General features: G+C 50.4%; 1 protein-coding gene across 1 annotated transcript; it reads left to right on the top strand.

Annotated features, from left to right (window-relative positions):
- Window positions 1-306: 306 nt before the first annotated feature.
- SMG9 (SMG9 nonsense mediated mRNA decay factor) lies at window positions 307-24884 on the top strand. The gene is made up of 14 exons (XM_011997714.1): window positions 307-820; window positions 4680-4835; window positions 7392-7466; window positions 7546-7810; window positions 7904-8001; window positions 10828-10940; window positions 15793-15904; window positions 17792-17887; window positions 18327-18412; window positions 21525-21631; window positions 22304-22411; window positions 22590-22718; window positions 23040-23184; window positions 24354-24884. The coding sequence occupies exons 2-14, from the start codon at window positions 4686-4688 to the stop codon at window positions 24430-24432; spliced, it is 1563 nt and encodes a 520-aa protein (XP_011853104.1). The 5' UTR covers window positions 307-820; window positions 4680-4685; the 3' UTR covers window positions 24433-24884.
- Window positions 24885-25224: the final 340 nt, after the last annotated feature.

The following is a 25224-nucleotide window of genomic DNA, read 5'->3' as shown; positions in this document are numbered from 1 at the left end:
CACTCTGCTGCCTCACCTCCCACCCTGGGGTACCCTGAATCCAAGCGAGTCTGGACCTCTCCCCCGGGGTCTTCACCGCCTTTGCTTAGCTGTCACCTGGAGTGCCCTCGCCTGTCTGTCCTTCAAGGTCCAACCGGACCCGCGCCCTTTCCTAAGTGATTTGAGGCCCTGGCAGTCTCTCCACAGGCTGGGGTGTCTTCCAGGACGCATGCCAAGTCTGATTCATTCATGTGTTCTTGGCACTGAGCCCAGAACAGTGAAATTCCTCCCTGTCGCCCCACCCCACCGCATCCCGCCAACATCACTGAAGAGGCACAACTCGAACCCCAGGTTCCCCTCCCGCTCCTCGGCGTATCCATTTCCCTACTCATCTCCCCACCCTCAAGCTCCAACCGCGCGCACGCGCATTGAGTCAGAGCCCCGGCGTCCTCCCGCCTTCCCCTCCGGAACCCGCATGCGTGCTGAAGTCGACCGCTTCCATCCACGCATGCTCCGCCCGGCGCGCGCGTTCGGTTCTCGAGCGTCCAGCCCTCAGCGCATGCGCAGGACCAGCAGCCTGAGGGACCTGATCTCAGCTTAGCCCCGCATTACCTCCTCCTCCTCCTCTTCCTTCTTCGGGCCAGCTTTCCTTAGGGGCCGCAACCCGGACGCCAAGGCCAGTTTCGGAGTGGGGGTTGCCCACTTTTTCTCTTTCCCACGTTCCTGGCCCCCAGACGCCATTTACAGGCGGGTGGTTGGGGTGAGCCTCCCCGCCCCCACCCGACTCCCGTCACGGGAGAGCCCACACTGCGCCCCGAGAACCAATCAGCAGCCGCCTTAGGTAAGGGAGCCGCGAGTCCGCGCGAGGCTCGCGCACCGGCAGGCCCCGCCCTCGCCTTGGCTATTGAAAGGTCGCTGGGATGTCCGGCAGGGGTGCGGCACTGAGTAGGGGTCCGGGGCCGGTCATTTCGTTACTGGGTTGGCAGGAATGGGGGCGGGGGACGGAAATAACGTGTAAATAAGAAACTAATGCTCTGCGAGATCCAAGTAGAGCCTGCAAACTGCCCGTCAAGTACTGGGGAGGCCGCCCCAATAACGCGTAAAGAGAAACTTGAGTTGGGTTCCCTGAGGGAAGCTTTGTAAATCAATGCCTAAATCCGGGGAGGCCCCCCTCTAGAACCCCATAGAGAGTTTAAATCCTAGGGAGTCCTTAGGAAAATGTGCAAATTGACTACAGTTCTGGGGTGGGGAGTGTCCCACGAAGTGGGCTTACGTACTCAGGAATCGGGAGAGTCTCCCCAAATATTTGCGAATAGTCACTGAGGTTCTGGGAGATGCCCGAAGGGAGTGTGTGAAGCGATGCCTAAGCACTGAGGAGACACCAAAAATATGTAAATTCGATTGTTAGTTTTCGGGAAGTCACCCTAGAAGTCTATCAGTGGACACTTAAATAGACCGGCTTTCCTAAGTTTGGGGGAAATCCCCCCAAAGGAGCCCGGAAACAGCATTGGAAGTCCCCAGCTTGCATGTGGGGTGGGCCTTTTTTTTTTTTTTTTTGAGACAGAGTCTCGCTCTGTCGCCCAGGCTGGAGTGCGATGGCACGATCTCGGCTCACTGTAACCTCCACACCTGGCTTAGGTGGGCTCTTAAGTTCCAAGGAACTCCCCACATTCAGATACTGTGGAAGCTCCTGGAATAAAGGGCACAGGGAGGCCAGGCGCTGTGGCTCATGGGGAATCTCATCACTTTGGGAGGCGGAGGCTGGCGAATCACTTAAGGCCAGGAGTTCGAGACCAGCCTGGCCAACATGGCGAAACTCCGTCTCTACTGAAAATGCAAAACTTAGCCGGGCCTGGTGGTACACGCCTGTAATCCCAGCTACTTGGGAGGCTAAGGCAGGAGAATTGCCTGAATCCAGGAGGCAGAGGCTGCAGTGAGCTGAGATCACGCTGCTGCCCTCCAGCCTGGGCAAAAGAGCAAGACTCTGTCTCAAAAAAAAAAAGAAAAGAAAAGCACACACATGGTGCGCTTACTTTGCACAGGAAAGGGTATCCTCATAGGCGGGTAAACAGAAACTTCAGGGCTGGGCGGAATCCCAATCGAGACATGAAGACAGGTACTTAAGCGCTGGGTAGATTTCGGAATAATGTGTAAAGACACTTAATTGCAAGGGAGGGAGGAGTTTCAGATGCTGGGGAGAATCTCCATCCGAGACTGTAAGCAGTTATTTCGGTATTGAATGAGTCATTTTCCCTAAGCATCTGTAAACAGGCCCTTGTCCTCCTCTGTCTAGGAAAGCAGTCTTCAACCTGGCTTGTGGCTGGGGGAGAGGTCATGTAGCACAGTAAGAGAGGAGCTAGACAAGCCACTTGTCTGGCTAGCAAAATTATGACTCTGTCTTGTAAACAGACCCTTCAGTTCTGGAGAGTCTCCGAGGGACCTGTTTATGTCATTATGAGGTTGGGCTGGGGAGGATTCATGGAGGGATTTAACAGATACTTCCAAGCTAAGCAAGGGTCAGCAAACTTTTTTTTTTTGAGACAGGGTTCTGCTTTTTCTTTTTTTCTTTCTTTTTTTTTTTTTTTGAGACAGGGTCTTGCTTTGTTTCCCAGGCTAGAGTGCAGTGGTGCAGCACGATCATGGCAGCCTTGACCTCCCAGGCTCGAGCAATCCCACCACCTCAGCTTCCCAGGTAGCCAGGACTACAGGTGCATGCCACCATGCCCAGCTATTTTTTTCTTTTTAAAATGTTTTATAGAGACAGAATTTTGCTATGTTGCCCAAGCTGATCTGGAACTCCTGGGCTCAAGCAGTCCTCCTGTGTCGGCCTCCCAAAGGTGTGAACCACCATACTCGGCCATTCAGTAAAACTTTCTGTTAAGGCCAGAGAGTAATTATTTTAGGCCCTGCAGACTGTATTGTCTGTCTCAACTACTCAGCTTTGCCATTGCATCAAGAAGGCAGCCATAGACAATTTGTAAATTGACGGATGTGGCCATGTTCCAATAAAACTTTCTACTTACAAAAACAGAAGGCAGACCAGATTTGGCCTCTAGGCCACACTTTGTCAGCCTGACCTCTGAGCTTGAGCAGATAGCCCCATTGAGTTCTACAAACAGTTAAGTAGCAAAGGCCACCCTAGAATGATGTGTGAACAGCTGGAAAACTCTCTAAGGACCTGTAAACAGATACTAAAATGGTGGAGAGTGGGTTGCATAGATAGCCAGACATTAAATAACATGTCAAATAGAATAAACACGGGGGATACCTTGAAATGAAATTCAGTGGGAGGGAAGGCAGACCGTCAGGAACGGAAGACAGACAGACACTGAAATGTAGTGGGGTACCAGGTGAAAACAGGCCCTTGAGTGCTGGAGCCCCACCATGACATGCACTAGTAATGGATCATCAAGAGTAGCTGTTGGACTGAGGATCACATTGCTGGTTTGTAAGCAAATGCCTTGCTGCATTTTGTTAAGGAGAATATCCTATTTTTACGTGAACTTGCCCCTGTGAGTTTATTGATGCTGGAGCATTTTAATAGTCGGGAATAGTTTTGGCTGCAAGTAAGAGATAGGTGTGTATTTGTTTTTCGCTGCCTCTTGAAGTAGGCAATTCAGGGGTAACGTGGAACCCCCAACTTTGTGTCTTGTTTTATTGTACCTTCCATTAAGTTGCCTTACAGCCCAGGATAGCTGCTTGAGCTCCAACCTCCACACCCACATTCCTGTCACTGGGAGGAAGGGGCAAAAGGCATGTGCCAGAGTCTGTGAAGGGAAGTTTCTGGAAGCTGCCAAGCCACACTTCTAGTGTCATACTATAGCCAGAAAGTACTTACTCACATGGCCACACCTAACTGCAAACAAGGATGAGAAGTTTGTTCCGGATAGCCATCCATGTACCTAGCTCAGAACTGAGGGTTTTACTTTTTTGGAAGAAGTCAGGAGTGCATGTTAGGAGCCAGCTTGCAGTTGCTACCACAGGCCCGAGCTCTGTTGAAAGGAAGGGCCTTGGCCGGGCACGGTGGTTCACACCTGTAATTCCATTGCTTTGGGAGGCTGAGATGGGTGGATTGCCTGAGGTCAGGAGTTCGAGACCAGCCTGGCCAACATGGTGAAACCCTATCTCTACTAAAAATACAAAAAAAATTAGTCGGGTGCGGTGGCAGGCACCTGTAATCCCAGCTACTCAGAAGACTGAGGCAGGAGAATTGCTTGAATCTGTGAGGCGGAGGCTCAGTGAGCTGAGACTGCACCATTGCACACCAGCCTGGGCGACAAGAGCGAAACTCCGTCTCAAAAAAAAAAGAAGAAAGGAAGAGCCTTGGTTGGGCACAGTGGCTCACGTCTGTAATCCCAGCACTTTGGGAGGCCAAGGTAGGTGCATCACCTGAGGTCAGGAGTTCGAGACCAGCCTGGCCAACATGGTGAAACCCCATCTCTACTAAAAATACAAAAATTAGCCAGGCATGGTGGTGGGTGCCTGTAATTCCAGCTACTTGGGGAGGCTGAGACAGAAGAATCACTTGAACCCGGGAGGCAGAGGTTGCAGTGAGCCAAGATCAGGCCACTATACTCCGACCTGAGCGACAGAGAGACTCCATCTCCAAAAAAAAGGAAGAGACTTTGTATAGTCTAGGGTATGCCAAGTAGAGTAGGAAGAGACTCTTTCATCCTGAAATCCCCTCATTCCCTCCGTAGGTGACCATGTCTGAGTCTGGACACAGTCAGCCTGGACTCTATGGGATAGAGCGGCGGCGACGGTGGAAGGAGCCTGGCTCTGGTGGCCCCCAGAATCTCTCTGGGCCTGGTGGTCGGGAGAGGGACTACATTGCACCATGGGAAAGAGAGAGACGGGTGAGTGTCTGGACCCAGGAGAGGCATTCATGTATCTATTTGGTTCCACAAATGATTATTGAGCACCTGCCATGTGCCAGGCACTAATCCAGATGCCAGGGATATATCTGTAAAGAAAACCTACCGCCCTCATGGAGAAAGAGGGTGGAGAGTGATAAAGGAGACTGTTTTAGATAACATGGTCAGAAAAAGTCTCTCTGAAGAGGTGACTTTTTAGCAGAGGCTTTAAGGACATGAGGGAATAAGCCATGCCAACATCTGAGATGAAGAGCATTCTAGACAGAACAGCAAGCGCAAAGGCCCTGAGGTGGCCCATATCTGGCGTGTTCAAGGAGTAGCCAGAGGAGGTCAGGATGGCTGCAATGGGTGAGGAAGGAGGGAGAGAGGAGATGAAGTCAGTTAATTGGGGCCAGATCAGGTAGGACCTAGTAGGCCTTGGAAAGAACTTTATATTTCACTGCGTGAAATTGGCATTGGAGAGTTTGAGCTGAGAGGTTTCATAGCTCGTTTTAAAGAGTCATGTCATAATAACAATAACTGTTTCTGTTTCTTTTTACTGAGCAGCCTATACTGTGCTTGCACTGTGCAAAGTCCTTTACATCCTTTGGGTCTTCCTGAACCCTTACAGCTACCCCATGAAGTAGATTCTATAATAGATCTGATTTTCACTAATGAGGAAAATGAGCCCCAGAGGTGAAGGGACTTTTCCATAATGAGAGTCAATAAACTTTGGGTCCAGGACTCAGATCCAGGTCCAGCTTAGTCTCACATATGGCATGACTCTGCGTGCTGTAGAGAGCGCCCTAGGCTGGGAATCAGGAGGGATCGGCTTGTGCCCAGACCCTGCCTCACTCCCCTCCTGTACTTAGGTGACTCACTGCCCGAACCTGCCCCCTGGGCTTTTTTCTCTAGGGCCCTGTCCACCTCAGACATGTCTGGTAGGGTGGAAGTAGGTAACAATTGAGGCCAGCTTCTGAGCTATAAAACTGTACAAACATGAAGAATAGTTTATTCACAGTGAGCTGGGCTCTTACTTGCTCCTTCTCTTGGGCCACAGCGTAAATGAGAACGCGTCGTCTCTCTTCCTTCCACATGATGCCCTCCTGGGGAATGTTATCGCTCCATACCTTCAGATTTAACCCCTGAACAAGCAACTCCTAAATCTCATCTTTGTCTCTAAATATGCTACTGAGCCCTGGCAGCCTCCTGTCACACCCATGGGCTTCTCATCCTCTGTGTCCCCTGCTGACCTCAGCATCTTTCTGCCATTTTTCCTCTTCCCATTTTTTTCTCCCATATCAGTGACAGCCCACTGGGCCTCATCCTGAATGCCTCCCTCGCCTCTCCCCTGCTTCGTCTGTGCTAGTCAGGCACCAGTGCTTTACACTCCGCCACCTGGGTATATCTGTGTGTCTTCTCCACCCTCACAGTGCTCATTCCAGGTACAGAGTGAATATCTGAAGTGCTCCAAAATTCAAAACGTTTTGAGCACCAACATGACATTTAAGGGAAATGTTTATTGGAGCCTTGCAGCAGATGGATTTGGGGTGTTCAACCAGTAAATATGCAAATATTCCAAAGTTCAAAAAATCCCAAATCCAGAGCACTTCTGGTCCCAGGCATCTCAGATAAGGGATACTCAGCCTATATAATCTCCCCCTTCCTAGCCTCCTGGAAGTCCACAGCCTCTCCTCCTGTAGTTTTTCCCTTGAAACGTCTTTTTGAAGCACTTTCACATCATCTTTTTGTTTGTTCTTCACCGTAAGCCAGTGAAGTGAGCAGGATTTAAGTAAGTGTCCTCAGTCTGTTGGTGAAGAAACAGAAGCAGTGAGAGGTCAAGACTGTCCTGAGGTTCCTCAAGGAACCAGAGAAAGAACGGGACTGAGACTCAGATTTCTCCCCTCTTCAGCAGACTGAGGGTGAGTCGGGGAGACACGAAGAGGTCAAGGCTTGGGATCAGCCTGCCAGCTTTGCTAGAGCAGGAGCGGGGCTGAGGGCAGAGGTGATCAGGATAGCAAGTGCCACCAGCAGCTCTCACATATGAGCACCTGCCATGTGTCAGGTGCCACGCCAGGCGCTTGAGGAGTTCTGTCTCCTTTCATCCTCATCATAATCCTGTGAGGAAGGAATTCCCGTACCCACTCACAGATGGGAAAATGAGGCATAAGTGAAGATGGTGAGGCTGGCTCCTTATTCAAGTTCACACAGCCAACACGAGGCGGGACCAGGTTTGCACCTAGACCTGTCTAGCTCCTAGTTCCTTCCCACCTGGGCTTGTTGCCTTGCAGAGGCAGCTGAGCAGAATGCTTGAGGATTTGGTTCTGCAGCCAGGCTGCCTGGGCTTTGTGACTTTGGGCAATCTGCTTAACCTTTCTGGGCTTCATTTTCTTCCTCTGTAAAGTGGGGGTAATAATAGTATCTATCTCACAGGGCTGTTGGTAGGATCAAGGTAGTTAATGTATTTCAGCATTTAGAATAGTTCATGGCACATAAAGATCTGAAATGTCCAGGAGAGCCAGTGAGCCATTCCTGAGTAACTGCCCTCCCTCACCACAGGATGCCAGCGAAGAGATAAGCACTTCCGTCATGCAGAAAACCCCCATCATCCTCTCAAAACCTCCAGCAGAGCGGGTGAGCAGAGAAGGAGGGAGGAGGGGAGCCATTAAGGAAGGGATTGCCCCCATTGACGGAAACTTTTTTACCTCTGTAGTCAAAGCAGCCACCACCTCCAACAGCCCCTGCTGCCCCACCTGCTCCAGCCCCTCTGGAGAAGCCCATCGTCCTCATGAAGCCACGGGAGGAGGGGAAGGGGCCTGTGGCTGTGACAGGTGCCTCTACCCCTGAGGGCACCGCCCCACCACCCCCTGCAGCCCCTGCGCCACCCAAGGGGGAAAAGGAGGGGCAGAGACCCACACAGCCTGTGTACCAGATCCAGAACCGGGGCATGGGGACTGCCGCCCCAGCAGCCATGGACCGTGAGTTGGGGCCGGGCAGGACTGGGTTGGGAACTGGCGTCTCCTCACAGACCCTCACTGCATTCTCTATCTCCTGCTTTCTCCAATCTCCAGCTGTCGTGGGCCAGGCCAAACTGCTGCCCCCAGAGCGCATGAAGCACAGCATCAAGTTGGTGGATGACCAGATGAATTGGTGTGATAGTGCCATTGAGGTACTGACGGGCCCCTCCTTGCCTGAGCTTCCACACGTCCTGCATCCTCTGATCCTCCACCCCTTCCTCCACCTCTTGGTAGGCAACACCAGACTGGAGAGCTTTCAGGCAACTTACAGCAGTGCGACGGGGTGGAATCAGAACATTCTCACCTCACCAGAGCTGAATTTCAGCTAGCTCAGCTGTGCTTGCTAGTTGGTAAAATACCGAACTGCTTTGGTACTGATTGGTAAAGAGGTACTGTCCCTACCACCCCAGGACCCCTGGGATCTCCTGTGCCATCCACAGCAGGGGAGTCTCTTCGACCCTGCCCCAGTACCCTTCTTATTTGGTTGAAACCCTTGCTGTGGCTCATGCCTATAATCCCAGCACTTTGGGAGGCCAAGGTGGGAGAATCGCCTGAGCCTAGGAGTTCAAGACCAGCCTGGGCAACATAGGAATACTCCATTTCTACCAAAAATATAAAAATTAACCAGGCATGGTGGCAGGCATCCAGGCTACTCAGGAGGCTGAGGTAAGAGGATCACTTGAGTCTAGGAGGTCAAGGCTGCAATGAGCTGTGATCATGAAATTGCACTTCAACCTTGACAACAAGGGTGAGACCCTGTGTCAAAAAAAAAAAGAACAAGAAACCCACGCTGTCTCAGTGTTAACCGTTTTGAATGTCACTCCCCCGAAGTGCCCCCCCATGCATCCCAGCACCCCCTGCTCAAGTTCAGATCTCACATTCCTAGATCATCATACATACCTCCAGTCTCCCAGACTTTGTATCCCCTCTTCTGCTTTTTCTCCCCTAGACCTGTCACACACCTGCTCAGATTCTCCCAGAGGTGTCACTTCTCCTACCCAGCAGCCTGGACTTATTAGCTCAAGTCCATTTATTGCCTTGCCCCTGCCACTTCTATGTCCACTCTCACATTGGAATTAACTGGGGAGCTTTCAAAAAACAAAACAAAGAGCCAAGCCCTACCCTTCAGCGCTATTAAGGAAAACTTTCTGCAGTGATGAAGATCATATATATTTGAACTGTCCGTCCGGTATGGTAGCCACTATCCCCAGATGTGGCTTTAGAGCACTTGAAATGTGGCTAGTACAACCAAATAATTTTTAATGTTGTTTAATCTTATTTAAACAGCCATGTATGATCAGTGCCTACTGATTGAACAGGGCATCCCTAGATATTCAGCTTTAATGTGTTAAAACACATTAAATTCTGATTGGGCCCAGTGTTTGCTTTATTTATTTAGGAGACAGTCTCGCTCTGTTGCCTAGGCAGGAGTGCAGTGGCACCATCTCGGCTCACTGCAATCTCCACCTCCCAGGTTCAAGCAGTTCTCCAGCCTCAGCCTCCCAGATAGCTGGGACCACAAGTGTGCGACACCACATACAGATAGTTGTATTTTTTTTTTTGTTTTTTTGAGACAGAATTTCACTCTTGTTGCCCAGGCTGCAGTGCAGTGGCACGATCTCAGCTCACTGCAACCTCTGCCTCCCGGGTTCAAGCAATTCTCCTGCCTCAGCATCCCGAGTAGCTGGGATTACAGGCATGTACCACCACACCCAACTAATTTTGTATTTTTAGTAGAGATGGGGTTTCTCCATATTGGTCAGGCTGGTCTCGAACTCACAACCTCAGGTGATCCTCCCGCCTTGGCCTCCCAAAGTGCTGGGATTATAGGTGTGAGCCACTGCACCCAGCCAGTTTTTGTATTTTTGGTAGAGACGGGGTTTCACCATGTTGGCCAGGCTGGTCTTGAACTCCTGGCCTCAAGCAATCCTCTTGCCTTGGCCTCCTAAAGTGCTGGGATTATAGGCATGGGCCAGCACACCTGGCTTGTAGGATTCGCTTTTGAAAAACAAAAAAAATTTTAAGGTAATTCTAAAGAGCAGCAGCCACAGTTCAGGCCTTAGCTTTTTCCTTAAGGAGTGTCTCTTACACCCCCTGGTGGTGAAAGTCAGCAGAGCTGGTGGCCCAGGGTTGGTCTCAGTAATTTCCAGAGGGGCTCTTAAATCCCACAGACAACAGCATATGAATGTAAAACAAAACAAAAAAACACACAGACGAGAGCCTGGGTGGCTCCTGTTTGCACACCACTCCCTTTTATGTGCTTTCCCAGGTTTCCCAGGAATCTGTGCCAGTAGCCCTCAGTCACCAAGTCCTATCTTCTCCAACCTGCCCTTCTGTTCCTGTGACTCACTTTCTTTTTTTTTTTGAGACGAAGTCTCGCTCTGTCGCCCAGGCTGGAGTGCAGTGGCCGGATCTCAGCTCACTGCAAGCTCCACCTCCCGGGTTTACGCCATTCTCCTGCCTCAGCCTCCCGAGTAGCTGGGACTACAGGCGCCCGCCACTCGCCAGGCTAGTTTTTTGTATTTTTTAGTAGAGACGGGGTTTCACCATGTTCGCCAGGATGATGTCGATCTCCTGACCTTGTGATCCGCCCATCTCGGCCTCCCAAAGTGCTGGGATTACAGGCTTGAGCCACCGCGCCCGGCCAACTCACTTTCACTTCTCTAAGATCAGATTTCCCTTTTTCCCGCTGTGTCCAGCCACGCTGACTTCCTTTTAGCTTCTTGACCATGCTAGGCTCTTTTCTACTTCAGAGTTCTCACAGACACTGTTCTTTGTGTCTAGAACATTTGACATAATCCTACCATGACACGGAACAGAGGCCCTATGCCTAGCTGAAGGGGTTGCGACCATAGGAGTTTCTCTTCCTATATGATAAGGCAGATGGGGGAGCCACAAGGGTCTCTGGAGTTCCCCTCTGATTCCAGCTCCAGCAACTGACAGACTTGTCAGAGTCTTATTTCTGTATTTTCCCACAGTACCTGTTGGATCAGACTGATGTGTTGGTGGTTGGTGTCCTGGGGCTCCAGGGGACAGGCAAGTCCATGGTGATGTCGTTGTTGTCAGCCAACACTCCAGAGGAGGACCAGAGGTGAGGGGCTATCAGGTAGGGTGCAGGAGGGAGGTGGGCACCCACCAGGGGTTGGGTCAAGGTAGGCTCCGGTGTTGTAAGTGGTGTTACCAAAGGACTTTGGAAAGTTGCTTTTCTTCCCTAGGCCTCAGTGTCTTCATGAGATGAGGATGATAATGGGCTGGACTAAATCTGTGTAGCTCCAAGGCATCCAATCCTTTTCCTCCCTCCCGCCCTCCCTCCCTTCTTGCCTGGCCCCAGGAAATGGTACAGGCCGTAGACAGGAAGTGGGATGATGTAGTTGTTAAGGTTTTGGATTTGGGCCCACCTCAGGCTCAGCCGTGCTCCATAACTGGTTGACCTTGGGCAGGTGACTTCATTTGCAGTATCCCCTGTCCAGGTAGATTTTTGGAGGATAAAGTAAGATCAAGAAGGCAAAAGTTAATGAATACCTGGCACAGAGCAAGTACTCACAGGATGGTAGCTGATACGATCTGAGAAATAGGGGAAAGAGATCTGGAGACAGAGAGTGGTTTCTGTACCAGCCTCAGTCCTACTGTGTCACCTTGGCAAAATGGCTCTGCTTCTCTAGGCTGGGGAGGATCAGACATGAGGATTCTCTGGCCTGAACAACATTCTTGAGTGAGGATGGAATGTGATTATGAAGATAAAGCATAAGGGCACAGGAGCAGGTTTTGGGGAGGGGAGAGCTTAAGAAACAGGTCCCAAAACTGGGGGCAGAGAAGGAAAGGGAAAAAGGTAGGAATTTGGGAATGGAGGGGATAAACATCTCATTAAGGAAGAATCAAAATGGGGAATGAGAATGGATGGTAGCCACTGGGGTGGTAAAGAACACAGACACATTGAAGTTACCTAAAAATACAGGGATCTGTTTTTTGTAAAGCAGGCGATACTACCCTGGCCTCCATGGATGAGCGGTGAGTCCATTAACCCCTTAACAGGATATGCAGAATTTCATTTATTTATTTTTGAGACAGGGTCCTGTTCTTTCACCCAGGCTCAAGTGCAATGGCATGATCATAGCTCACTGCATCCTCTACCTCTCAGGCTCAAGTGATCTTCCCACTTCAGCCTCCCAAGTAGCTGGGACTACAGAGGCATGCCCCCACACCAGCTAGTTTTTAACTTTTTTGGTAGAGATGGCATCTTCCTGTGTTGCCCAGACTGGTCTCAAACTCTTGGACTCAAGCAATCCTCTCGCTTTGTCCTCTTAAAGTGCTGGGATTACAGGTGTGAGCCACCACCCCTAGCCATATGCAGAATTTTACACACATTTGCAGTCAGAGTTTTCTTCTAGGGAAAAGGTCCCTAGTTTGCACCAGATCTCAGAGTGGGCTGATAGAGGTCTAGAAAAGGTGAAGACCACTGTTGTGCGAATACACATCCCATAGAGCTGGAGCTATGAGGTTTCTCTGCCTCTCTCCTTGCTGTTCTCTGCTCACTCATGACTCAGTTTGGCTCCACTTTGGAACAGCTCCAGATCTTAGATAACATTCTTTCCATTTCAGCTTTTCACCCCAACTAGCTGATTTTCCCCATGGCTCTCAGTTCAGATTCCTGAGGTAGAGAGAATCCTGTCGCCCGGCTTGTCTTTTTGAGCCACGTCAGCCTGTGGTGTGGTAGACTTTAGTATCAACTCTTTTCATCAGGTCTAGGTTTGGCCTCCTAATTCTCTCTCTCTCTCTCTTTTTTTTTTTTTTTTGGAGACAGTCTCGCTCTGTCACCCAGGGTGGAGCGCAGTGGCACAATTTCGTCTTAACACAATCTCCATCTCCTGGGTTCAACTGATTCATGTGCCTCAGCCTCCTGAGTAGCTGCAACTACCATGCCCGGCTAATTTTTATGTTCTTAGTAGAGATGGGGTTTTGCCATGTTTACCAGGCTGGTCTCGAACTCCTGACAGGTGATCTGCCCACCTCGGCCTCCCAAAGTGTTGGGATTACAGGTGTGAGTGACCACGCCTGGCCTTCCTCCTAATTCTTTTTCTAATTCATGTGTTTCTTCCCTCCTTCACTCCCACCTCCTTAGTCCAAGCCATTAATATCTTACACGGAGGATGCCAAGAGTTTTCTATCTGGTCTGTGTGATTTAATTCAGTTTGACAAGTACTGTATTAATTGCTTACTATGTGCCAGGCACTGTTCTAGGTGCTGGGGATACAACGGTATACAAAACTGGAAAAAATCTGCCCTCATGGGGCTTATGTTTTAATAGGGGAGATAGTAAACAAAATAAACACACTATTTGGCACATTAGAATATAACAAAATGGGAAAGGGTTATAGGGAGGTGATGTTGGGCCTAGGTTACAGGTTTTAAAAATTATCACTATTCTTTAAGAGATGAGGGTCTTGCTCTGTCACCCAGGCTGGAGTGTAGTGGCGTGATCGTGGCTTCACTGCAGCCTTCAACTCCTGGGCCCAAGCCATCCTCCCACCTCGACCATATGAGTAGCTGGGACCACAGGTATGCACCACCATGCCCAACTAATTTTTTAATTTTTTGTAGAGACAGGATCTTACCGTGTTGCCCAGACTGGGCTCACGTGATCCTTTCACCTCAGCCTTCTGAGTAGCTGGAACTACATTTGTGTACCACCATGCCTGGCTAATTTATTTATTTTTTATTTTTGAGACAAGTGTTGCTGTGTCACCCAGGCTGGAGTGCAGTGGCTCAGTCTTGGCTCACTGAAACCTCCATCTCCCAGGTTCAAGCAGTTCTGCCTCAGCCTCCCGAGTAGCTGGGATTACAGGTGTGCACTACTGCATCCGGCTAATTTTTGTGTTTTTAATAGAGACAGAGTTTCACCATGTTGGCCAGGCTGGTCTCGAACTCCTGACCTCAAGTGATCCTCCCACCTTGGCCTCCCAAAGCCCTGAGATTACAGACGTGAGCCACCACGCCGTTAATAATTTTTTAAATTTTTTGGTAGAGATGAGGTCTTGCTGTGTTTCCCAGACTAGTTTATAGTTTTAAATAGGATGGTGAGGGAAGGCCTTCCTAAGGGGAATGTTTGAGAAAAAGCATGCTTGGAGGAACATTCCAATGAGAGGGACTGGCACAGTCAATGCCTCTGAGTGGGAGCTTGCCCAGAGTATGTGCAGAAGAGCATGGCAGCCTTGGAAGGGGAGGGGTAGGAGATAAGGCCAGAGAGGCAGAGGGAGGCACCGTGGCACTGGGCCTTGTAAGCATATCTCCACTTTTTCCGCCCTCCGATCCTCGCCACATAGCAGCAAGGGGGACCTTTCAAACCACAATCGGATCCTGTCACTGCTCTACTTAGATCTCTCCAGCACCTTCTCTAGGCTCATAGGCCAAAGCCATACCACGCCCCACAAGGGTCTGTAGCCTCTTGTTCCCTCCCCTCCCACACACACCATCTTTCTGCTCTTGCCATGCTGGTCTTTGAGTCCTGGTACAACAAACCACCTACCTTCTGCATCCATCCCCCACCCAACGCCAATTAGCTCCTTCTTTCTCAGCCTCAGCATTGTCATTTCCCTCTCCAGGGCAGCCCTTCCTGGCTCCAGCAACTAAATGATCTGCACTTGGAGCACTGCACGCCTCTTCTTTCTAACACCCACAGTTACTGATTTCTGGTAATTTGTAAAGTAGACCAGAAGCTCCACAGAAGCCAACTTAGTCTTTTTTGTTCACTGCTATATTCTGGTATCTGGCAAATAAGAGGTTTTCCGTATAGTGTTTGTAAAGTGGAAGAATGCCTGCTCTGTGTCAGACAACAGATTATATGTCTTGGGGGGAGATAGAAATTACCCTTTGAGAGGTAGGTACTATTACCCTGATTTTACAGATTTCAAAAGGTAAAATCACTTTGCCCAAGTAACAGAGTCACCAAGTTGAACTTAGTGGTTTAGGGCAAGGCCCAGCTCTGCCTCTGCCTTCTGTTTATTTTTTTTTATTTTTTTTTTTTTTTGAGACAGAGTCTTGCTCTGTCGCCCAGGCTGGAGTGCAGTGGCGCGATCTCAGCTCACTGCAAGCTCCACCTCCCGGGTTCACGCCATTCTTCTGCCTCAGCCTCCCGAGTAGCTGGGACTACAGGCGCCCGCCACCTCGCCCGGCTAGTTTTTTGTATTTTAATAGAGACAGGGTTTCACCATGTTAGCCAGGATGGTCTCGATCTCCTGACCTCGTGATCCACCCGCCTTGGCCTCCCAAAGTGTTGGGATTACAGGCGTGAGCCACCGCGCCTGGCCCCAGCTCTTCCTTCTTTGCGCTCGTATTTCCAGCACCCAGCACACGTAGAAGTGATGGAGACTCACCTGACAGGGGAAGATGCTGGGAACAAGACCAAAACTCCCTCACTGTGGGAGTGGAGGGCACTCAATGCTCTCTCTCCAGTGCCTGGGATCTAGCAGGTTTATTTGGTAATTAACAGCTAAAAGTATGTATCACTATATATCAGGCACCATTCTAAGGGCTTTACATATACCGACCTCACAGTAATACACAGAGTTTTGATCATGTAGTTATCCCCATTTACAGATGAGGAAACGGACGGAAAAAGGTTAAGGAATGTATCTAAAGCCACACAGCCAGGACGAGGGAGAGCTGGGATCTGAATCCTGGCAGACTGGCAGAGTCTCTGCCTTTCAACACCTCAGTGTACTGGCTTCATCACTTGAACTAATGGATCTCATTATGGGTGGGAGTGAAGTGTGCTTCAAAACGTGCACTGCCCCTGCCTCCCGCGCCCTGACATGGCCGCAGATGGGAAGCTTAGGGAACAGGCCGGGTACCTCGGCTCACATGCCCAGCTCACAGGGTCACACTTCGGATGCCTCCAAGGCTGAGCACCAGAGCGCTCACGCACCCCTGCCTGCTCCTCTCCACAGGGCTTATGTTTTCCGGGCCCAGAGCGCTGAAATGAAGGAACGAGGGGGCAACCAGACCAGTGGCATCGACTTCTTTATTACCCAAGAACGGATTGTTTTCCTGGACACCCAGGTGCCAGCCCCGCCTGCCTTTGCCCCACCCTGCCACATCCTGCATTGAGCCTCTTCCTGGAATGCGATTAAGCCAGAACCCTGCGTGGATTCCGTGTGCTTCCAGTCAAGCCATGGACATGCTGGGTGCCCTGGGGCAAGTTGTGTCTTTTCTTGGCCCTTAGTGTGTTGTCAGTTTTGCCCCCGTCTCATTCGCCTTCTACACAGTAGCATAAAGGATCTTCTAGTATAGTGCTGAAAAGTGTGGGCTCTGGAGAATATATGTTCTGGTCCTGCCTGTTAATTCTTACCAGCTGGGTGACTTTAAGTTTTAAACTCCTTTAAACCACAGCTCTTTATAAGTAGGGATGATAACTGTACTCAGCCTCTTAGGAGTTTCAAGGATTCAGTGGAACAGTCCAGGCAAAGGGCTTGGCCAGGACCTGGCACAAGATTAGTGCTCAGGCTCGTCACTGTCGTTAGAACTGACTGGTCGTGCGTTTACCTGGCAGTTTTCCTCGGCTTCTCCTCTGTTCTCAGGCAAAGTCCAGATTCCTTAAGCTGGCATTCGGAAGGTATGGCGTGACTCCCTCAGACTGCCTATCCTCGCCTCTGGAGGAGCCCCCAAACCCCAAGCATGCACACACTGATCTCTCTCTTCTCTGAACTTTGCATATCCTGTTTTTACCTGAAACTACCAACGAATTGTGTGACCTTGTCAAGCTATTTATTTTCATTCCTCAGTTCTCTTAAGTGGGAAAAACAATATTGCCTACCTCATAGGAGGTTTGTGAGGTTTCAGTGCATTGATGCAAGTAAAGTCCCAATGACAGCACCCAAGAGGAGTCAGGTGCTAAACACTCTTAGTGATTAATACCATTATCAGTACAATAGTCTCTCACCTTGCGTTTTTGCCTGGCTGATGCCGCCGCCTTCCTCAAGATTCCACTGGGGTGTGGCCTCCTCTCAGAAGCCCTCCCCTTCCACTGTTGTCCATATGCATCTCCCACCACAGCATGTGATTTGCCACCATGTCTATTCCCAGTCCCTACCTGCCTGAAGCTCTTCAGGGCAGAGCCCTGGCTCTGGGGCTGAGAGCTGGGGCACAGGGCCTGGCCCTTAGTTGGCACTCATAGTTGGTGGAACAGAGTTCTGATCACTGTGGCATTGATGACACAGAGTGGAAAATCTACAAATGTGATGTGAGCCTTGTGTGCAGGGGCCATAGAGACCTGGAGACAAACCAGACCAGCTGTGGTCTGAGTCAGAGACCTGTGAAGAGGAGGACAGAAGTTAACAAAACAAGACAGAATAGAGCACGTCTCAGTGTTTGGTGTTCGAGAAAGCGAGCAGTTGTGAAAGCCCCTTTCTAAAAGAATTTCACTGCAGCAAGAAGCCAGTAGACTATCAGGCCAATTTAATTTAGCTCTTAAAGTTTTTTGATTGAATGTTCCTTTAAGAAAAAAAAAAGTCTGGTGAGCTCACCACTGATTCTTGTACATACTGATGCAGTTTTTTAAATTCTCACCAGTTTTCACTCTAATCATTTTTTTTTCACCTAAGTATCTTAGCAAAGTTTTGAAAGGGTCTGAAACAACTGACAACAAAATGAGTCTTGAAGGGACATGACTCATTCGAGTAAACATTAAAAATTCATTAGCAGAAAGCGATTTCTTTTTGGGCATGAGGCGCTTGAGAGCAGCAGTGATTTGTAAAGGAGTTGGAAAAGTGTATCAGCTTTGAGTTATTTTTCTTAAGCTTCTCCTTACTGTTCTAATTAGAAATTGCCTGCCTTTGTTTCTGACCTTGTTTTGTCCTGAGATAGGCGATGTATTTGCCTTGAGCATGTGAAACTTGGGTGTCTGTGAGCAGCCCTTTCCCTGACGTTCTGTTCTCTTCCTTGCTGCAGCCCATCCTGAGCCCTTCTATCCTAGACCATCTCATCAATAATGACCGCAAACTGCCTCCAGAGTACAACCTTCCCCACACTTACGTTGAGATGCAGGTGAGGGAGCCAAGCCAGGCCCAGGACTGAGGTTTTACATCCCCACCCCCGTCCTCCTAGGATCTGAAGAGCTGGGTATGGGTGGTCCACTTAGTTTCTGCTTCATAAGAGCCCTGGCTGCCCCAAGGGCTGTAGGAAGAGGACTGCACTGAGAGTCAGAACCGGCTCAACTCCTGGCTCTGCCCCTCAGGCAAGTCATTTCCCACCCCAACCCCTTTGAAGCCTCAGCATCTGCCTGTGTAAAATGAGGGTGATAATTCCCACCTTTCCTGAGTTAGGGATGGCCTGTGAGAGAAGTGCCATCACAGTGCTGGGCACACAGTAGCTGCTTGAAGGCTCCTTGCCCTGCTGCCTCCTGAGCTGAGTCCTGGGATCAGGGACTCCTGATTAGTCCAGGCAAAAGAGGTCCTCACCTCCCTTCCTTCCTGCCCACCCTCAGTCACTCCAGATTGCTGCCTTCCTTTTCACGGTCTGCCACGTGGTGATTGTCGTCCAGGACTGGTTCACAGACCTCAGTCTCTACAGGTGAGGAGCTGAGGGGTTGGGGGGTGGAGAGGAGGAACGAGACAGGAGACAAAGGCCCAGAGACTGAGCCACTGCCTCAAGGGACAGCAGCCAGAGGGACCCTTTTAAAATTTAAGTTGGAGCAAATCACCACCATCTAACCTCAAAGCACGGTGCGCACACACATACCCCTCCAATGACTTTACATATCTACCAGAATAAATCTAAAGTCTGCCTGTGTGTGGCTTACAAAGTCCTGCGCCCTCGGGTCACCTTGCTGACTTCTCTCACTGCCTCCCCTCACTCCCTTTATTTTTATTTATTTATTTTTTTGTTTGTGTATTTATTTATTTATTTATTGAGACGGAGTCTCGCTCTGTCACCCAGACTAGAGTGCAGTGGCACGATCTCGGCTCACTGCAACGTCTGTCTCCTGGGTTCAAGCTATTCTCCTGCCTCAGCCTCCAGTGTAGCTGGGATTACAGGTACCCACTACCACGCCCAGCTAATTTTTGCAGCCTAGCCTAGTTGGCTAGGCTGCTTTTGAACTCCTGACCTCAGGTAATCTGCCCGCCTCGGCCTCCCAAAGTGCTGGGATTACAGGTGTGAGCCACCGCGCCCGGCCTCACTCCCTTTATTAAAGCCACAGAGCCTTGTGGCTGTTCTTCCTGCAGCCCAGGACCTCTGCACTCCGCCTCCCTCAGTGGGAAATACCCTTACCGCAGATCTCAGACTCTCCCTCGTGCCATTCGAGTCAACTTCAGGCCTTCCCTGACCATCTAACACAGCATCCCCTGTTACTCTCCCTGCCTTCTGTGTTTTCCTTCATTGCATTTACCTCTCCTTAATAGGATACTATAGCTTTCCTCGTGATCTTTGTTCCCCATTCAAATGTAAGCCCCAGGAGGGCAAGGTCCCCAGCACCTCACACAGTGCCTGGCACACAGTAGATATTTACTACAAATTTGCTGAATAAGTAGCATGAGGAGCTGGCTTGTCTGGTCTATAGAGTTTTGCTGTTCATGTCCTTCGGGTTTGTGTGCCATCCTGTTGGTATTCAGGCAGGCAGGAAAAGAAAGGGAGGCAGGACCTGGCAGGAGTCCTGACTGAAGCAACCACAGGTTCCAGAAATGCCCCCAGAAGAGACTGGCTCAGAACCTGTGGCCACAAAGGCTCTTCCTGGCTTCAGGCCCCAGGAGACCACTGGGTGGTGTTGGGGGGAGCAACTTTGGGCACAGGGACCAGGCAGAAGGAAGAGACAGGAGCTTGTAGGGAGCGGAGAGATAAAATTAGGAAGCAGATTCCTTCAGAGCTAGGCAGTGCCTTCGAATCCTAGCTCTTACTGGGCATGTGTCTCTTCCCTCCTCAGTTCCTCATCAGCAGAATTACGCTGTGCAGATTCAGTGAGTTAAGGAATTTAAAGCATTCAGCGTAGTCCTTGTTACATAGTAAGTGGTTGATAAAGAGAACTTAGTGTTCGTATTAGTAACCCTGGTGACGGGGATGAGCTGAGAGTCTGGCCAACAGCAAAAAAGGCCTGCTGGGGAGTTGGTTGTTCTGACCAGATCTAATGCGGTTAAGCTGTGATTTCATTCTGAAACCCCCATTCCTACCACCATCTGGGATTCATTCACATCTAGGTGTGCCAGGCACTGTTCTGGGCACTAGGGGCACAGGTGTGAGCAAAACAGATAAAAGAGATAAAACTCCTTGGGGAGTTTACGTTCTGGCGGGGGTATTGGCTCAGGCTGGCACATGGCAGAGCCTTGTTTTTAAGCTCTTTTCTACAGGTGGGCTTCTCAGAGTAGGGGAGCCCCTTGAGATTGTAGATGTGTTTGTGTGTGAGGAGAATGTCCCTGTATTTTAGCAGATCCCAATATCCTTTACCTTAGAAAACAGGTTTGTGTACTCTTACCTATTTGAAACAATTATTTTAAAATAACAAACTGAAAATTTATATCCACTCAAAAACCTACACACATTTTTTTTTTTTTTTTTTTTTTTTTTAGAGGGAGTCTTGCTCTGTCACCCAGGCTGGAGTACAGTGGCACAATCTTGGCTCACTGCAACCTCTGCCTCCCAGGTTCAAGCACTTCTGCCTCAGCCTCCCAAGTAGCTGGGACTACAGGTGTGTGTCACCATGCCTGGCTAATTTTTGTATTTTTAGTAGAGACACGGTTTCATGATGTTGGCCAGGCTGGTCTCGAACTCCTGACTTCAGGTGGTCTGCCCGCCTCAGCCCCCCAAAGTGCTGAGATGACAGGTGTGAGCCACCATGCCCAGCCACACAGATATTTATAGCAGCTGTATCCATAATTGCCAAAACTTGGAAACAACCAAGATGTCTTTCAGTAAATTGAATGGATAAATAATCAGTGGCACATCTAGACAATGGAATACTGTTCAGCACTAAAAAGAAATGAGCTGTCTAACCATGAAAAGACATAGAGGATCATTAGATGCAGACTAAGTGAAACCAATCTGAAAACGCTATATACTTGTAATTCCAGCTATACAGACAGTCTGGATAAGGCAGAACTATGGAGACAGTGAAAAGATTAGGGGTTGGAGGGAGGGAGGGATGAATAGGGAGAGTACAGAGGATTTTTAGGGCAGTGAAACTACTCTTTGTGATGCTATAATGGCAGACACACACCCTTATACATTTGTCCAAACCTGTAGAATGTACAGCACCAAGAGTGATCCCTGATGTAAACAGGGATTTTGGGTGATAATGATGTGTCAATGCAGCTTTGCGAGTCTTGACAAATGAACCATTCAGGTTGGAGATGTTGATAGTCAGGGAGGCTGTGCATGTGCAGGGGGTGTGTGGGAATTCTACCTGCTTTCTGCTCAGTTTTGCTGTGAACCTAAAACTGCTCTAAAAAATGATCTTTAAAAAAAAAAAATAGGGTAAACTCAAAGAATTTATACAGTTGATGTAAGTCCATGGATTGGTATCCAAGAGGATTATCTCTGAATTCTCTGAAATTGTGAGAAACATAGTGTGTTTATGGTATTTTTCTGAGCATGGCTGTAGCTTTCATCATAATCTCAAAGGAAGCCCCTGTCCCAGGCTGTGGGACCTGGGGTGCAAGTGCAAGAGCAACAGCCACTCACCCCAAACCCCAAGGTTCCTGCAGACAGCAGAGATGGTGAAGCCCTCCACCCCATCCCCCAGCCACGAGTCCAGCAGCTCATCAGGCTCCGATGAAGGCACCGAGTACTACCCCCACCTGGGTGAGAGGCTTTCTGGGGGCTGGAGCGGTGGGCAGGAGGAAGAATGAGGGGCTGAAGGTCAGGAGCATGCTGGAGAGGTGGGGAGAGACAGGGAAGGAGTGGAGTTCTGGGTGGAGCACTTTTGAGAGTTGTGAGGAGTGAAGTCAAAAAGGATTAGCTGCTCCTTCCTCCCAAGTTCCCACTGCCCTGGTCCACCCTGACAGTTGAGGGCATGACCCCCTGAGCCTGTATCTGGCTCTGTGATGGGAATGGGACAGGCCCCAGGTCTGCCTATATCTGGGTCCGTGGAATCTCCCAGCTCAGGAAATGAATATTAGATTGGGTTCATCTGAGTGACCCCATCCACCTGTTCTCCCTCCTCCAGCCTTTGCACATGTCGTTCCTTTGCCTGTTTCATGCTTTCTCCGCTCCACTGTTCTGCAAAGACCCAGCTCATTTTATGATCCCTTGCTAGGGCCTCAAAGAGACTAGGGGCAGAAACCAGATCTGACTCACCTCTGGGTCCCCAGCATTGCCCTAACCAGAGCCTGGTGCTGAAGTGAAGTGAAGTTACATAAATATTTACACAGTGATCTGAACTCAGGGGTAATAGCAGGTCTTTGGGGTGAGAAAGGGGAGTCCATGAAGCGAAGCCTTGTCTGCCTCACAGGGCCCGTCTCTTCCCACCCTCAGTCTTCTTGCAGAACAAAGCTCGCCGAGAGGACTTCTGTCCTCGGAAGCTGCGGCAGATGCATCTGATGATCGACCAGCTCATGGCCCACTCCCACCTGCGTTACAAGGGTGAGGGTTCCCAGATCACCCCCCAAGCTAGTCAACAGCCTCCTGATTTCCTGATCCAGCCCTGTGGGTCAGTCTCTACCCCCAGACTAGCCTCCTGATCCTGCCTTGACTGTCAACGATTCCCACCCCCCAAAACCCACAACATGGTACCTGAAGGCTGAAGCATTTTCTCCTCCAGGGACTCTGTCCATGTTACAATGCAATGTCTTCCCGGGGCTTCCACCTGACTTCCTGGACTCTGAGGTCAACTTATTCCTGGTACCCTTCATGGACAGTGAAGCAGAGAGTGAAAACCCACCAAGAGCAGGTACAGTTACCCTCAACGGGTTCATGGAGAGACAAGTCCTGTGCTAATCGGAGAGAGACCCAGCACCCCCTGGTCTAGGAGGCAACATGGGTTGCCCTGATTTGGGAGCAGTGTGGAGCCTGCCTGGTCTGAGAGAAGACCCTGGTTCGTTCCCGGGGTGCATGGACCCTTTATGAGGAGTGTGTTTCAGAGTCATGAAAGTACAGGAAGAGCTCGGCCGGGGCTCACCTCTCAGGTGCTCGTTGAAGCCCAGGATGCTGTTACCTGGGAGAAAGACCCTGGCAGTCTATCCCTCTTACCCTCCCTGCCCCAACTTTCCAGGGCCTAGTTCCAGCCCACTCTTCTCCCTGCTGCCTGGGTATCGCGGCCACCCCAGTTTCCAGTCCTTGGTAAGCAAGCTGCGGAGCCAAGTGATGTCCATGGCCCGGCCACAGCTGTCACACACAATCCTCACCGAGAAGAACTGGTAAGAGCTCTTTGCAGAGGGGGTCAATTTGAGGCACCTCACCCTGGCGTAGAGAGAAGGGGGCATCTCTTAGATCGGCATGACCTCATGAAGCCCCTCCTCTCCAGATCTCAGGTTCCTTTTCTGGAACAGTGATGATTGCTACTGTCTTGTAAGCATCTCACCCACGCAGCAACATGCTGTTTCGTGTGACTTTGAATCCTCCTCATCAGCCAGCATCATGTAGGTCCTTGTCACCAGTTTTCCTGGTGGGGAAATTTAGGCTCAGAGAAAAGTGTTACATAGCAAGGCCACACATCTGTGGCTAGGAGTCATTTGATTGCTGGGAGTAGGACCAGTGACCGGATTTAGCTTAAGGAAGATTTATTCCAGGGACCTGATCACAGAAAACAGGGCCCTTCAGGAGATGGGAACCAGAAAGCCATCAGGGTCTCATTGTCCACACTTCTGCATTTGCCTTGGTTCCTGCCTGTGGCTTTCTCTCCCTGCTTTCGCTTGGCCCTGCCCTACCTCTGTGGCCCCTACTTTACATGACTTCTTTGTCCAGAGCCCTCAGCATATGAGTCCAGGTCTCCCTCATCTTACTTCAAAGAGAAAAATTGGAAAGCTAAATAGCTTGACTGGGTGCAGCCTCTCTACCTTGGCTCCCACATCTGCAGTTGGCTGTGCCTGGAAGGGGTCAGGAGTGCAGACAAAGCAGCAGGAAGCCCCTCGGGGCTTGTAGGGCAGAGATGGGGCAGAGCTTTGCATCCCAGCTCTGCTCCTGCCGTTGGTCTAAACCAGGACCCAGAGGGGAGAGGGGGAAGATTGTGGGTTGTGCAGCTGCTGTTAGGTGTTTTCCGTGTCGTAAGACTCTGGAGGGAGGTGGAAACTGAACCCTTACCCACAAAGCCAGCAGTGGGAGAAGTTTAGGTGGTGGAGACTTGAGGTCTTAGTCCAAGCCCTGGAACCTTCAGCTTCGTTTAACCTGGGTGAGCTAAGAAAAGTGGGGCCACCTCCCATCACTGTCAGGATCCTCCCTGTATCCCTGTTGAGGAGATTGGGCTCCAAGAGGTTCAGAGTCACATCTCAGGTCAGAAAAGGGGTCTCAGTTTCCCCACCTGTCCAGGATTGTGCTGGGCTCGGGGAGCCCCGGCCAGGCAGCCCCGACTGTTGACCTCCTCTCACAGGTTCCACTATGCTGCCCGGATCTGGGATGGGGTGAAAAAGTCCTCTGCTTTGGCAGAGTACAGCCGCCTGCTGGCCTGAGGCCAAGGAGAGGAATGTCACGCAGGGGACCTCCTGGGTCCCCAGTGGACGGCGAGGGAGCACGAACGTCCGTCCCCCACCGGGGTGGAGAGCAGCAACAGGCCTGATGGATGAGGGATCGTGGCTTCCCGGCCCAGAGACATGAGGTGTCCAGGGCCAGGTCCCCCACCCTCAGTTGGGGGCTGTTCAGGGGGTGACTGTGAGCGATTCCCCCCCACCCCAGCCTGAGATGGGGCGGTCCATCCTACGTCCTCCACAGGGACAAGCAGTGGGAGGAGTCTGAATGGGCACCAGGAAGCCCTGGCTCCATCTTGACTTCCTTTTTCAGGGACAGGAGCAACAGGTCCCTCTTCCCTGACTCTAAGCCCTTCCCTGTAAGGTGAGGCAGGGTCTGGAGAGCTCTTTATTGGAGCAGATCTGGTGGTTCAAATAAACACAGTCATGCAAGCCTGTTCTTGTATTCCATTTACTCCTCTACCCAACATGCAGCTCTGAGAAGCAGGACAAATTGGACGCCCAGCCGTTGTGGACAGATCATCCCCTGACTACCCATTGGAGTCTGAACAAGCTTCCCTCAGGGCCACATTCACTGTGGGTCATAGAGTTGTGGGGAACAGATGGAGACCAGTCTCCGCTAAGAAGGAAGTCCCTAGAAGGGGTTATTCTGTTTCCGGGGGTGGCATCACGCCTCCCCTGTGTATGTTTTGGATGGGAAAATACACTGTGCAGCTGAGTACAGCAACTACCCTGGTGTCTTCTGCTCTCACTTAAAGACAGTTGCCTGCCTTTGAG

This window comes from Mandrillus leucophaeus, unplaced genomic scaffold, assembly GCF_000951045.1.
Source record: "Mandrillus leucophaeus isolate KB7577 unplaced genomic scaffold, Mleu.le_1.0 Scaffold546, whole genome shotgun sequence".
Lineage (NCBI taxonomy): Eukaryota > Metazoa > Chordata > Mammalia > Primates > Cercopithecidae > Mandrillus > Mandrillus leucophaeus.
This window is presented reverse-complemented; position numbering and strand designations above follow the sequence as displayed.

Bases quoted from the DNA above. Each gene is read 5' to 3' on its own strand.
- SMG9 (XM_011997714.1), top strand. From the start codon at position 4,686: ATGTCTGAGTCTGGACACAGTCAGCCTGGACTCTATGGGATAGAGCGG. The intron at 8,002-10,827 runs GTACTGACGGGC...ATTTTCCCACAG, and splicing joins GGTGTGATAGTGCCATTGAG to TACCTGTTGGATCAGACTGA. The intron at 15,905-17,791 runs GTGCCAGCCCCG...TCCTTGCTGCAG, and splicing joins TTGTTTTCCTGGACACCCAG to CCCATCCTGAGCCCTTCTAT.